The sequence below is a fragment of the Petromyzon marinus genome, chromosome 27, assembly GCF_048934315.1.
Source record: "Petromyzon marinus isolate PM22_M1 ecotype Great Lakes invasive population chromosome 27, UKy_Petmar_22M1.pri1.0, whole genome shotgun sequence".
Lineage (NCBI taxonomy): Eukaryota > Metazoa > Chordata > Hyperoartia > Petromyzontiformes > Petromyzontidae > Petromyzon > Petromyzon marinus.
In genome coordinates this window covers 4,671,560-4,685,711 of record NC_133693.1, presented here as the reverse complement: position 1 = coordinate 4,685,711, position 14,152 = coordinate 4,671,560, and the positions used below count along the sequence as shown (strand labels likewise).

Sequence of the window (14,152 nt, the reverse complement as noted above, 5' to 3'; positions counted from 1 at the left end):
GCTGCTGCTGCTGCACCCCTCTCTCCTCCAGCACCCCCTCGCCCAGCCCGCCCCGCCCGCCCAGCCGGGTCCTCCTCTCGCGACGCGAACAGCGATCCGTCTGTTACCATAGCGACGGTGTCAATCTACTTATCATTGCCCCTATGAGGGGTGGGCGAGGAGGAGGAGGAGGAGAGGGGTGGGAGACAAGGGGTTGGGGCAGGAGGAGGAGGGGGGGGGGGTGCTTGAGGGAGGAGGCGTGGAAGGAGCTGCAGAGAGAGAGTGAAGAAGGGAGAGTGGAGAGAGACGGGATGCGGCGCCGAGGCAGGAGCAGGAAGAGGAGGAGGAGGAGGCGATAGAAGCGAGCGACACCCGAGACGGGGGGGATTAGCCGAGTCCATTAGCCAAATGGTCACCATGGAAACCGTGGCCTCGCTGTAAAGCGGAGGGGAACAGGGGGGAACCTCCCCCCCACCCAAACCGCCCCCCCTCCAGGGCACCCACCCCCCCCCCCTAATCTCACGTCGCCTTACTCATCACGTAGGACGTGAGTAGCTTTCAGTGAGCACCTCAGGGTCACAGGCGAGGCCGCGTTAGGGCACGGGGATCCGTGACCCCCAGAGATGAGGGGTCATCTGGGGGCCCCATCCTCTCTACATCCCCTCACGGCCCGTGCCCCTTCACCCTCTTCTCATGCCATGCTGCTGCCCTCCTCCACCTTGATTGGGCCCTCGGGACGCAGGTTAGGGTTAGATTCCAGACGCAGGACCATCGTGGTCATACCCTGGGACTGGGGCAGAGATGATGGCAGAGAGTGGCCGGTGGGAATAAGGCCCTAGCCACCATTACCGGGGTCAATTTGTCATTGGCACGACTTGTGAATGTCAATGGACGTCGGTGTGGTTTGCCAGTGTAATTATCAGTGTGTCACCCTGTGTCACTGCGTGTCAATGTCACTGTGCCAGTGTCACGGTGTGTTGCCGTCATTATTAGTGTGCGTTAACCGCCTCGCCTGGCATACAAGAAGGCCGTGGGTTCGACCCCGACTCCGACGCCCGCTCTATATTTGAAGTTTGCGTGTCTCTCTCCCCGTGGTCACGTGGATTTTTCTCCGGGTCCTATGTTTTTTTTCGTCCACATTTAGAAACATGCGTTTAGAGTACCGTACATATTTGGCTGCTATAAATTTCCACGTGATCATAAGCCACTTCGTTAAACTATCATTTGTGGCCAGGTCGTTTCTAAAAAAGAGAGCTACGTGGCTCAGTGGGCCTTACCTGGTAAAAGAAAAATGTTTATAGTTTTTAGTTATCACAATGTTTGCCCGTCACTGTGTCATTGCCAGTATCTATGTCGTGGCTTTACGTCAGTGAGGTTATCACTACGTGTGGTAGTGTCGGTGTGTTAGCGTGACCGCGTGTTATTGCCAGTGTTTGTTCATTGTCAAGGGGTGATGATGGTATGTCACCGACAGAACCACTCGGCGTGTCACTGCGTTATTAACAATGGCACTGTGCCATTGGCGGGGGCTCAGTGTCAAAGTCACCATCAGTGTGTCAGTGTCAATGTGAGTGTCACTTTCTGTTTCAGTTTGTGTCCGTCTCACCGTGTGTCAGCGTCACTGCGTCAATGTTACCGTTTCACTTGATCGCTATGTGTGTGGTGTTATTAGTGTCACTGTGTGAGTGTCGCAGTATCGCAATGCGTGTTTGTCACTGTGCTTGAGTCAGTGTCACGTGGCATAAGTGTCCACTGATCACAGTATTAGTACATACGTATCAGTGTTAATGTGTATCAGTGTTAGTGTTGCTCTGCATCTACATCAGCCGCTGTGTCAGTGTTGAGCACAGCCTGGAGTCTCTATTATGTCCGGCAGGGGGCGCTAGAGGCTCTAAAGTCACAGATTGCCAAGAGGGGACCTGGGTACACATTCCTGCGGAGGGAGCTGGTAGGAACGTTGCTCGGTCAATGTCCAGGGTCAACGGCGGCGTGGTGGATTCCGCAAATATGCCCGACTGTGAGGGCGGGCACAAGCCGGCGTGAGTAGCACGGGGTGACCAGCCCCTCCCCACCCTCCCCACCCAGCCCCTCCCCACCCTCCCCACCCAGCTCCTCCCCACCCTCCCCACCCAGCCCCTCCCCACCCTCCCCACCCTGCCCCTCCCCACCCTCCCCTCTCCACCCAGCCCCACCCCTCCCATTTTTGGATGCACGACGGACGGACGGACACAATAATCCCCTGTGGGCTTGTGTAACCAGAGGTTCCTACTAGTAAAATGAAGTACAGCAGTGTATGTACCCGTATGTTGAACTTCTTTCGTACCGTACGCCGTCAACCGTGCTCATTAGATATGCGGGGGAAGGACAACGAGCTAAACACAAAAAAGCAGTTCTAAAGAAATTCGTTTTCAGTCTAGATATAAAAGTGCACAACTCCAGTGGCTTCCTGTTATCGGAAGGAAGAGCGTTCCAGACAGCCGCAGAAGTGCATCTGAAAGTGCACGATGGAGTGACCGCTGCACGGATGACCGGAGTTCGCGTGCTTGCTTCATTACACGAAGTGGCAAGCACTTTGTGGAATGAAGCAATGAAAACCGCGGGAACTAAACCTAAACTGTGATAAATCATCGAGAAACCCTTGAGTGAGACCTTGGCCATACGAATGTGGAAATCTCACGGCCTGGCTTATAGGGGTACCTAAAGGAAGGAGGCGTTTGAGATTTGGTAATTTTAGGAGGATGTTTAAAGTAGAGGATTGACAGAACATTTATTCACAAGGAATAATAGTTAAATATACTGGGATGCCAAAAATGAGATGCTAGATTTCGTCATACGGAAGTCACAGGTAATCACACACACAAAGACAAATATTCCCAGCACAACCTTAACAGACTGTCATAGGGCAAGTGTTATTAGCGACCACTTATGAAGCTGGCACGGCACACGAGGGGGTACATGACCAACATCACACCAGGCCGTATTGGTCTCCCGAGTCGCCAGGTTTACATATCGCACTAGGCACTTATTTTAGGCTGAATCGACCTAGTGGATGCCCAGAACTGGTTCAGTCACTGCCGTTGATGACCCTGAACGAGAATCGTCACACACGTGACGCGCATGACGCCCGGCCTTCTCCCCGCCTCTACCCACCCAATGACGCACGTCACAGACCCCACGGGACCGTTACTGTGACGCGGGTGCTGGCGTCACAGATGGCCACGCTGCTTATCAAAGGCGAACGTGACTCGCTCGCTCGCAGATGCTGCTCCTGGACGACGCCACGACCTCCGCTGCTGTGAAGTTAAGTATGGGATGTGTCCTAATTTCTTTGTTGTTGTTGTTGTTTGTTTGTGCTTTTCTTTTCGGTGTCATTTCTTTATTTGTTTCACCATTTGTGATGTTGCTCGGCACTTGGTATCTATATGCGTGTGTGTGTTGGGCTTCTTTCGCGCCGTACGTAGTAACCAACCGCGTATATGGCATTTGGTCATTGTACATAATTAATGTGCAGCGTTGTGGGATGCTGTTGGCGTGAATGACGCCGCTATATCAAATGAAAGTATTATTGTGGAGGGCCTTGGGCTTGCATACCACCTCACGCGCCCTTTTGTGGTACCGACCGAATGTTCCTTACGGCGCGGGGACAGAATGTATCCTCAAACTGGCTGGTGAAGTCAAGTACGTGTGACGCCCTACCACCAACCACCACCACATCTGACCAATCCAGACATGGCTGTCCACCCCACCAACCCTGCCGAGCAAAAGGCCTCCGCGTCGCTTGGTCGAGAGGGCACACCGCCTCAAGCTGCTTCCTTTCCTGGCCAAGGAAATGTCAGCTCTGCAACGTGGTCGAGCCTGAGGGAGATGCTGCCGGATCAGAACGGGCTGGACGCCTTCGAGGAGGGAATTCTCGATGAAGAATCCACTGCTCAGAAGTGAGTGTTGTTCTGGCTTCACTGTCACGTCGAGCATCAGTATGACACCACACCAGACACAAGCGACACCACGCGCGGAAACACACCGCATCTACTACTATAGTGAGCCAAGAATGTCTATGTGTCCCGCGCGTGACGTCACTCCACGTCGACCAGCCCCCCCTGATTAATAATCGTGAACAGGTTACGTCCTCCACGTGGACCCCCCCCCGCCCTCATTAATAATCATGAGCAGGTGACGTCACTCCGCATGGGGGGGGGGGCGAGGCGCCTCCTCCCCCCTCCTCGGCGTCAACTTACAACCCTCACTACAAAGGCAGAACCCTCACGTCACGTGATCTCCGTAACGCTGTTGAGACATCAAAGTAAAAAGGACATCATGATGAACAAGGGATTATAATCTTTAAATTAAATAAGTCTGTGTCACCGCGCCCTACAAACTGCACACGAATTGATGCAATTAATATCACGTCGCGGTCTGCTTTTCGCTTGCAAGTTTAAGATTTACTGCAATACACCCGTCCTTGGACGGGCAAAAGGCTAGTGTATCATAGAATCATGCACCCAAATATAAATCTCTCACGCATCCGTCACACATATAACACATTCACACACATTCGCACCGCCGATTTAGCACGGTTGGCTACGTACGGTGCGAAAGAAGTTCAACATACGTAATGCATTCATCCGAGACAAATATCACCCGTGTGGCCAACACAGGCTCTTCAGCAAGTGCTCTGCACTTAGTATTCGTTTAAGGGGGAGTCAACTTCGAGGAAGCCCAGGACTGGCAGGTCAGCAGCATTTAAGCAGACAGGCTGGCGAGACACTGAATATAGAAACCGGTCCAGAGGTTTGTGTTGATGCGTGTACGTTGAACTTCTTTCGCACCGTACGTAGCCAACCGTGCTAAATCGGTAGGTGCGGGAACCAATGCTGTCGAGGTTGCAGCTGATGTAATGCGTATATAATAAATACATTTTTCGTGAAAATAGAAGTGCGTTTTCTGATTATGTTGTTACCCAATTGAACGTGAATCACTGTAAGAGATACCCCCCGTTCGGATAACGAAGCAACGTTCACTTCTATAATCATACTACTACTACAAAATAATCTATGCATACCTCTTCAATTGATGTCCTCAATAGTCAAGACTGACACGGTTTATTTAAAAGTACTCTGTTAAATTTGTGTGCCTATTGTCATTCTTTCGCCAGAATGTTATTGAAATCCTAGAATTTGTTTAAACCTCTCACAATACATATTTTAGTTATTTTTAAATGATTACGTTTAGTGCTCCTAGTACAAGATTTTGAGAATAGTATTAAAATCACAGCTGTCTTTTATTTTTCGTTGCAGATCAACGGGTTTTGCGACTCTAAATCATCACAACACATTATAATTTGCTCTGCCAGTAGGGGGCGATAATTGCAGTTTGCCTTACATAATAATCAAAATTTAATGATTTGCAGGTACAATATCTACATGTTACATCAGCACACAATGGATTTCTCGTTTCGAATGACATCCAGGGGCTCTTTAACGTCCACTGTTAAGCATACAGCGTGTATATATCGTCAACATTCCTCCGCATTGGCAAGCCCCGCACTATTTGGCGTTATATTTCAGTGTTACTTAAATGCTGGACGACTTTAATGATCATTAGACCTCCTTTGCCAGTACCAAAATATAATAATAGGGTTTTCCCCCTTTTTTTCTGGCAACAAAACTGAAACCTTTTTACAAGGATTAATGTTTGCATTAACCACAATACCTGCAGTCAGTTTTGTTACCAGAAAAAAGGGGAAAAACCCTATTTGTATATGTTGGTACTAGCAAAGGAGGTCTAATGATGTAGATGCTCACCCCGAGCCCTCATTACTTTGATCGTGTATTGTCTTTGAGCTGTACGCCTTCTGGCGTCATCTGGTCGAGCACCAATTGGGTCGAGGCTCAAGAGAAAGCCGTCCCTTGGTGTGGACCAATCAGTTTCAAGGACAATGCATATATTATCATAGTATGTTTTTTGTTTGCATTTTGACTGCAGGTATTGTGGTTAATGCAAACATTAAACCATAGTAAAAAGGTTTCAGTTTTGTTGCCAGAAAAATATGGGAACAAACCTATTATTAGACGTTAATGATGTTTTCATCGAACGCAATTTTATGCTTCATTCGCTGTCACTTACTTTTTTTTATCAGCAAGGCCCTCCGTGGGTCATTGTTGTAAATCAGCTTAAGGCTGCATGTATTTTTTCCCTTACCAGCTAAAAACAAATGCAAACCAAAACAATCCAATCTATCAACTTACAACATCGCAGCATTAACCAGGACGACCTCTGGAATTTGAACCGCGAGTGCCCGCCTCTCTCACGCCCCTCACGCCCTACCCCCCCTCCCCTTAATCCGTTTCTCGTGACGCGATTGGCTGGAACGAGCGCGCGACGCGCCGTAACTCGGCCTGCAATTGGCTGAGATTCGGCGTCACGAGTCACGGCGTGCGAGTGGGGGTGGGGGCCAGGGCAGGGGGTGGGGACAAGGGGGCGGGGGGGTGGGAAGGGGCTGTGCCTATCCGCGCTGGGAAATCAAAGGGGCGAGAGGTAAAGGGGGAGAGGGGTAGGAGAGGTAAGAGGAGGAGAGCGGCGGGGAGAGCGGCAGACGGGCAAGGGAAGAGGTGAAAGAGAAGAGCGTGGAGAAGCAAAGGAGGAGAGAAGCGAAAGTCTCGCGGGGGGTGGGGGAGCGGCGAGAGAGAGAGAGCGCGGCGCGGCGTTGGGAGCGCGGTTCACGCGGCAGACGCCGGTCCCGACCCCGGCTCCCGGCCCAGCGAGGAGACCTCGGCCCGGCCCGGCCCAGATTCTCAAGCCCTGGACCCTGCGACTACACGGTGAGCAGAACCTAACCCTGTCCCAGAGCCCCCTTAACCCCTTCCCCGAGACCCCCTAACCTAGTCCCTTAGCCCCCGTTAACTCCTTCCCCGGGACCCCCTAACCCAGACCCAGAGCCCCCTTAACCCCTTCCCCGGGACCCCCTAACCCAGTCCCTGAGCCCCCTTAACCCCTTCCCCGAGACCCCCTAACCCAGTCCCTGAGCCCCCTTAACCCCTTCCCTGAGACCCCCTAACCCAGTCCCTGAACCCCCTTCACCCCTTCCCCGAGACCCCCTAACCCAGTCCCTGAGCCCCCTTAACTCCTTCCCCGAGACCCCTTAACCCAGTCCCTGAGCCCCCTTAACTCCTTCCCCGAGACCCTCTAACCCAGTCCCTGAACCCCCTTAACTCCTTCCCCGAGACCCCCTAACCCAGTCCCTGAGCCCCCTTAACTCCTTCCCCGAGACCCCCTAACCCAGTCCCTGAGCCCCCTTAACTCCTTCCCCGAGACCCTCTAACCCAGTCCCTGAGCCCCCTTAACCCCTTCCCCGAGACCCCCTAACCCAGTCCCTGAGCCCCCTTAACACCTTCCCTGAGACCCCCTAACCCAGTCCCTGAACCCCCTTCACCCCTTCCCCGAGACCCCCTAACCCAGTCCCTGAGCCCCCATAACCCCTTCCCCGAGACCCCCTAACCCAGTCCCTGAGCCCCCTTCACCCCTTCCCCGAGACCCCCTAACCCAGTCCCTGAGCCCCCTTAACTCCTTCCCCGAGGCCCCCTAACCCAGTCCCTGAGCCCCCTTAACTCCTTCCCCGAGACCCCCTAACCCAGTCCCTGAGCCCCCTTAACTCCTTCCCCGAGACCCTCTAACCCAGTCCCTGAACCCCCTTCACCCCTTCCCCGAGACCCCCTAACCCAGTCCCTGAGCCCCCTTAACTCCTTCCCCGAGGCCCCCTAACCCAGTCCCTGAACCCTCTTAACTCCTTCCCTGATACCCCCTAACCCAGTCCCTGAGCCCCCTTAACTCCTTCCCCGAGACCCCCTAACCCAGTCCCTGAGCCCCCTTAACTCCTTCCCCGAGACCCCCTAACCCAGTCCCTAAGCTCCCTAACTTCGTTCCTTAGCCCCCCTCTCCCCTTCTCTGAGACCCCCTCACCCAGTCCCTGAGAGCTACCCCCACGCCGCCTAACTAGAACCCTGAGACCCCCTAACCCAGTCCCTGAGCGCTACCCCCACGCCGCTTAACTAGATCCCTGAGACCCCCTAACCCAGTCCCTGTGAGCCACCCCCACGCCGCCTAACTAGATCCCTGAGACCCCCTAACCCAGTCCCTGAAAGCCACCCCCACGCCGCCTAACTAGAACCCTGAGACCCCCTCACCCAGTCCCTGAAAGCCACCCCCACGCCGCCTAACTAGATCCCTGAGACCCCCTAACCCAGTCCCTGAAAGCCACCCCCACGCCGCCTAACTAGAACCCTGAGACCCCCTCACCCAGTCCCTGAAAGCCACCCCCACGCCGCCTAACTAGATCCCTGAGACCCCCTAACCCAGTCCCTGAGCGCTACCCCCACGCCGCTTAACTAGAACCCTGAAACCCCCTAACCCAGTCCCTGAAAGCCACCCCCACGCCGCCTAACTAGAACCCTGAGACCCCCTAACCCAGTCCTCATTGCCTGGGCCTCTCCATAGCAGCGACCGAGCAACACGAGCCATTGACAGGCGTGGTGAGAGTGTATTTTATTGTGTGCGCCGGGGTTTGGTGTTGAACCTATGGGGCCCTCGCACCCATCGTCCCTGGCACAGAGTTGTCTCTTGTCACCCGTGTGGCACTGTCGTTAAATGTAACGGCAAAAAGAGAAACTCTTCCTTTTCGGAGGCGACCTGGTCACAAATGACAGCTCACGGAAGTGGCTCGTATCGTGTGGGGGATTTATACAGTGAGGGAAAAAAGTATTTGATCCCCTGCTGATTTTGTACGTTTGCCCACTGACAAAGAAATGATCAGCCTATAATTTTAATGGTAGATTTTTTTGAACAGTGAGAGACAGAATAACAACATAAAAATCCAGGAAAACGCATGTCAAAAATGTTATAAATTGATTTGCATTTAAATGAGGGAATAAGAATTTGACCCCCTCTCAATCAGAAAGATTTCTGGCTCCCAGGTGTTTTTTTATACAGGTAACGAGCTGAGATTAGGAGCACACTCTTAAAGGGAGTTCTCCTAATCTCAGCTTGTTACCTGTATAAAAGACACCTGTCCACAGAAGCAATCAATCAATCAGACTCCAAACTCTCCACGATGGCCAAGACCAAAGAGCTCTCCAAGTATGTCAGGGACAAAATTGTAGACCTACACAAGGCTGGAATGGGCTACAAGACCATTGACAAGCAGCTTGGTGAGAAGGTGACAACAGTTGGTGCGATTATTCGCAAATGGAAGAAACACAAAAGAACTGTCAATCTCCCTCGGCCTGGGGCTCCATGCAAGATCTCACCTCGTGGAGTTCCAATGATCATGAGAACGGTGAGGAATCAGCCCAGAACTACACGGGAGGATCTTGTCAATGATCTCAAGGCAGCTGGGACCATAGTCACCAAGAAAACAATTGTTAACGCACAACGCCGTGAAGGACTGAAATCCTGCAGCGCCCGCAAGGTCCCCTTGCTCAAGAAAACACATATACATGCCCGTCTGAAGTTTGCCAATGAACATCCGAATGATTCAGAGGACAACTGGGTGAAAGTGTTGTGGTCAGATGAGACCAAAATGGAGCTCTTTGGCATCAACTCAACTCGCCGTTTTTGGAGGAGGAGGAGGAATGCTGCCTATGACCCCAAGAACACCATCCCCACTGTCAAATATGGAGGTGGAAACATTATGCTTTGGGGGTGTTTTTCTGCTAAGGGGACAGGACAACTTCACCGCATCAAAGGGACGATGGACGGGGCCATGTACCGTCAAATCTTGGTGAGAACCTCCTTCTCTCAGCCACGGCATTGAAAATGGGTCGTGGATGGGTATTCCAGCATGACAATGACCCAAAACAAACAGCCAAGGCAACAAAGGAGTGGCTCAAGAAGAAGCACATTAAGGTCCTGGAGTGACCTAGCCAGTCTCCAGACCTTAATCCCATAGAAAATCTGTGGAGGGAGCTGAAGGTTCGAGTTACCAAACGTCAGCCTCGAATCCTTAATGACTTGGAGAAGATCTGCAAAGAGGAGTGGGACAAAATCCCTCCTGAGATGTGTGCAAACCTGGTGGCCAACTACAAGAAACGTCTGACCTCTGTGATTGCCAACAAGGGTGTTGCCACCAAGTACTAAGTCATGTTTTGCAGAGGGGTCAAATACTTATTTCCCTCATTAAAATGCAAATCAATTTATAACATTTTTGACATGCGTTTTTACGGATTTTTTTGTTGTTATTCTGTCTCTCACTGTTCAAATAAACCTACCATTAAAATTATAGACTGATAATTTCTTTGTCAGTGGGCAAACGTACAAAATCAGCAGGGGATCAAATACTGTTTTCCCTCACTGTATTAGCAGCCCAAAAATAAATAAATCTTAAAGCATGTTTCTTAATGTGGAGGGGCAAAACCGGAGGACAAGGAGAAAAATCACCATGGGAGAGAGAAGCACGCAAACTCCAAATATACAGGCGTCAGGATCTGGACCGAACCCATGACCCCTGCATACCAGGCGAGGGAGATAACATCTCTATCATCCAGTGTCTCTGTCATCCAGTGTCTCTGTCATCCGGTGTCTCTGTCATTCGGTGTCTCTGTCATCCAGTGTCACTGTCATCCAGTGTCACTGTCATCCAGTGTCACTGTCATCCAGTGTCACTGTCATCCAGTGTCACTGTCATCCAGTGTCTCTGTCATCCAGTGTCACTGTCATCCAGTGTCTCTGTCGTCCAGTGTCTCTGTCGTCCAGTGTCTCTGTCATCCGGTGTCTCTGTCATTCGGTGTCTCTGTCATCCAGTGTCACTGTCATCCAGTATCACTGTCATCCAGTGTCTTTGTCATCCAGTGTCTTTGTCATCCAGTGTCTCTGTCATCCAGTGTCACTGTCGTCCAGTGTCTCTGTCATCCAGTGTCTCTGTCATCTAGTGTCACTGTCATCCAGTGTCTCTGTCATCCAGTGTCACTGTCATCCAGTGTCTTTGTCATCCAGTGTCACTGTCATCCAGTGTCTCTGTCATCCAGTGTCTCTGTCATCCAGTGTCACTGTCATCCAGTGTCTTTGTCATCCAGTGTCTCTGTCATCCAGTGTCTCTGTCGTCCAGTGTCACTGTCGTCCAGTGTCACTGTCATCCAGTGTCACTGTCATCCAGTGTCTCTGTCATCCAGTGTCACTGTCATCCAGTGTCTCTGTCATCCAGTGTCTCTGTCATCCAGTGTCACCGTCATCCAGTGTTGCTGTCATCCAGTGTCACTGTCATCTGTCTCCTCGATAAATGTTCTATCAGGCGCATTCACGCTGGCTTCCACTCCAGTGCGAGTCTCGACTGCTGGCCATCATCCTTCCCAGCGACGTGTGTCCTGCCTGAGCCCACTTTTCTAAATGGCCCTATACATTTAACCTGCATATGTTCTCAGATCCCAGTGTTGTACTTCTGTCACTCATTGTAATTCGAAGCGTTCCCCTCTCTGCGCACTTTTGAGCTCTTGAGCGTCACGGAGTGCCTCCGACATCTGGCGTCTCTGACGTCGTCGATACTGTGGCAGGCTGATGTGACACTGCCGCTCTTGTGTTTGTCTTGATGGGACACCTCTGTCCAAACACTCCGAACTGCGCGGGTCTCCTCGCTCGCTTGCCACCCGCCCGACCCCATGTTTGCCGTAGCCATGGGTTTGTGTTCAGCTTGTTTTTCTCTGCTGGCTGTTGCGCTAACACTTAAGACTCTGTTCAGTTTGAGTTGGGGAGCATCCTGCACTTCTCGCCACAGCAGAATCAAACTGACGAAGCATGAGCGATGATCAGTAAGTAACTTTGGAGATTGCGGGTGTAAGGCGGGCTGTGAGGAATAGCAAAACCGCACTCAAATGCTACTACACTGGGTGGTGTGGACGCTTTATTGGTTGGGTTGAATACGTGACGGTCGGATGTGAAGCTCCGTTGTACTGAAGGAGTGAAACGCAGCGTGTGCACGCGTGACTTTAGTTTGTGTTGGCAAGCGTTATTGGGCCGCTGTTAATCGGAGGGTGCTGTGCCCAGGGGCTGTTGTGGCGGTCTCCTTGCGGCAGTGGAGGTCATTGTGTCTGGAGGGGACCCGTGGAGAGTACTCGAGTTTGCTTTTCTGCTTTACGAAAAACTCGCGCATAATGAGAGGGCATTTGTCTGCGCCCCCCACCTCCCCCGCGGACGGCGTGGCAGCTCGTGTGAGCTTGAGGTCGTCAAACCAGGAGACAACTGCGCGGTGTGAGTCGGCGGTAATTTGCACTTGGAGGCTTTAACGGCACATCGATTCATTCATTGATATCGACCTGTCGAGCCGCCCTAGTTTGTCGCGCCGCGGGATTGTGAGGGATGGCAGCGGCGGGTTAAAGACGTTACGTTCACTGTTAAGGCCGGTAAGTGGGCTTGGGCAGGACTTGACACTGCCAGGGGATGGTGCCCCGTGGTTAAGACTGTCAGCAGAGTGGCCAACCGGGGGGATGGAACGCGCCAAAGAGAGGAACGTCAAGCGAAGAGATTGACCAATGAGTTCAGCTCGTGGGCAGGTCTCAGGATTGTGAGAGTTGCAGAGTTTTAGGGAGGGCCTTCACCCAGCAGTAGTTTGGTGATGGCCGGTGGTGATGATTAAAGTCACGATACAGGCACCGAGTCGCGTAAGAGTTCGTGTGTGGAGGTGCTAGGCGCATTATTACATCGCAGGACCGTAAGAGATGGAGGCGACTTGGGGAGTTCTTCGTCCAGCAGTGGATTGACCATGACTGTCGACGATTATGTTTTATGTATAATGGATTTCATACAGATGCTCCCAAATCTAACCTTTTCACATCGAGCAACGTATTGTTTACCTTGTGTACATTCGCTTACTTGTATAGCATGTTCCCACGACTAAAAGCGGCTTGCACTTTAGTTGTGTCCTGTCACCTATTTGTGCACGCTTTGTGGTGCTGTCATTGTCTATCGATGCTCACAATATCTGTCCTTTTCACACACCCCCCCCCCACTGCACCTCAAGACCACGGCAAGTCTGATATGTGGCACGTACTGTATTTCCAAATCAACCTGGCAACGGCTTTGTTGAGCTGACAGATGTTTGCGAGTTTGCCAAGCCGCCGCATTTTGTATAAATTGGCAGTTTTTGCGCCAGTCTGCCAGTGGGATTTCACCCCGATTCGTTTTGGAAATTCCCTCCTCAGTTAAGACTCCGTGGCTATTTGAGGCAGCAAAAAATGTTATTTTGTGATGCTGATGACATGCATGAAAACTGCCAAAGCCTCTGTTTATGAGCACGCGGGATGCAGTGATTCACAACCCCGCTTACTCCCCCCCCCCGGGCCATTCGATGAATGATCACGATGCGGGTAAATTTTCAGTGCCTCCAGCGGCTGCGGGGGCGGGGGGGTCACGGAGCGCCTGACGACGAGTCTCTGTAACATTGGTGATTGAAACGCCTTGGCCAGTCTGTCGCCGTTGGAAAGCCTCTCCGCGGCACGACGATGACGCGGGTTTTCGGGAACACTTCAGGCCGATTATATCTGGTTTGTTTAAAGTGGGGGGGAGGCCATAGGTGGAGTTTGACTTGTATATTTGGGGGGGGGGGGGTGGTGCAGGGCTTCGCTCTGTTCCTCGCATTAGGAATTGCCGGTGCATATTATTGCATTTTTAATCTTAATTGAAAATTATTCAAGGTGTCCAGTTTGCGGGTGGAGGGCCTTGGCCACCCGTGCCGCCCCCCCCACCCCCCAAAACTCCGCCAATGGAGGAGGCCCAAGACTGGGTCAGAATGACCACACGCCACCTTATGCTAAGCCGAAACCAGGAATCGGCACGTTCGAAGCGCGGTGCTTGAACCGCTCTGCCCCCGCCCCTGCCCCACGAATAAGACAATATGTATATGTGAGTTAAAAACTTTCATTCTTACACAACGTTATTCGATTGCGTGTATCATGATTTTAAAATCGATGTTACTCTTATCGATTCGTTATTTGGTGATACTGCATCTGCAGTGGTGCACACGCACAACAACAACCCAATGCATGCATCAATAACACTCCCCTAAAATTAAAAATATATAATTGGGGGACCATTCGGGGAAATCGGCCTTCTTCATAGCAGAGACATCAACAAGAGCCATTACCTAAACCGCTGCCTATTATATATTTCCTTTTAGGGCAGTGTTGTTGACAAT

At 51.8% G+C, this 14,152-nt stretch overlaps 1 protein-coding gene across 8 annotated transcripts in view; it reads left to right on the top strand.

Annotated features, from left to right (window-relative positions):
• LOC116946484 (dystrobrevin beta-like) overlaps nucleotides 1-14,152 on the top strand; it is a 79,815-nt gene that overhangs the window by 1,565 nt on the left and 64,098 nt on the right. For 6 of the 8 annotated variants that reach the window (XM_032961415.2, XM_032961411.2, XM_032961410.2 and 3 more), the window contains exon 2: nucleotides 3,149-3,914. In XM_032961415.2, the coding sequence (XP_032817306.2) occupies nucleotides 3,709-3,914 (206 nt within the window). In that variant the 5' untranslated portion in view covers nucleotides 3,149-3,708. Of the gene's footprint in view, nucleotides 1-3,136; nucleotides 3,915-6,508; nucleotides 6,798-14,152 lie in introns of those variants that run through there. The other 2 variants (XM_076070037.1, XM_032961413.2) reach the window with 2 other exon arrangements.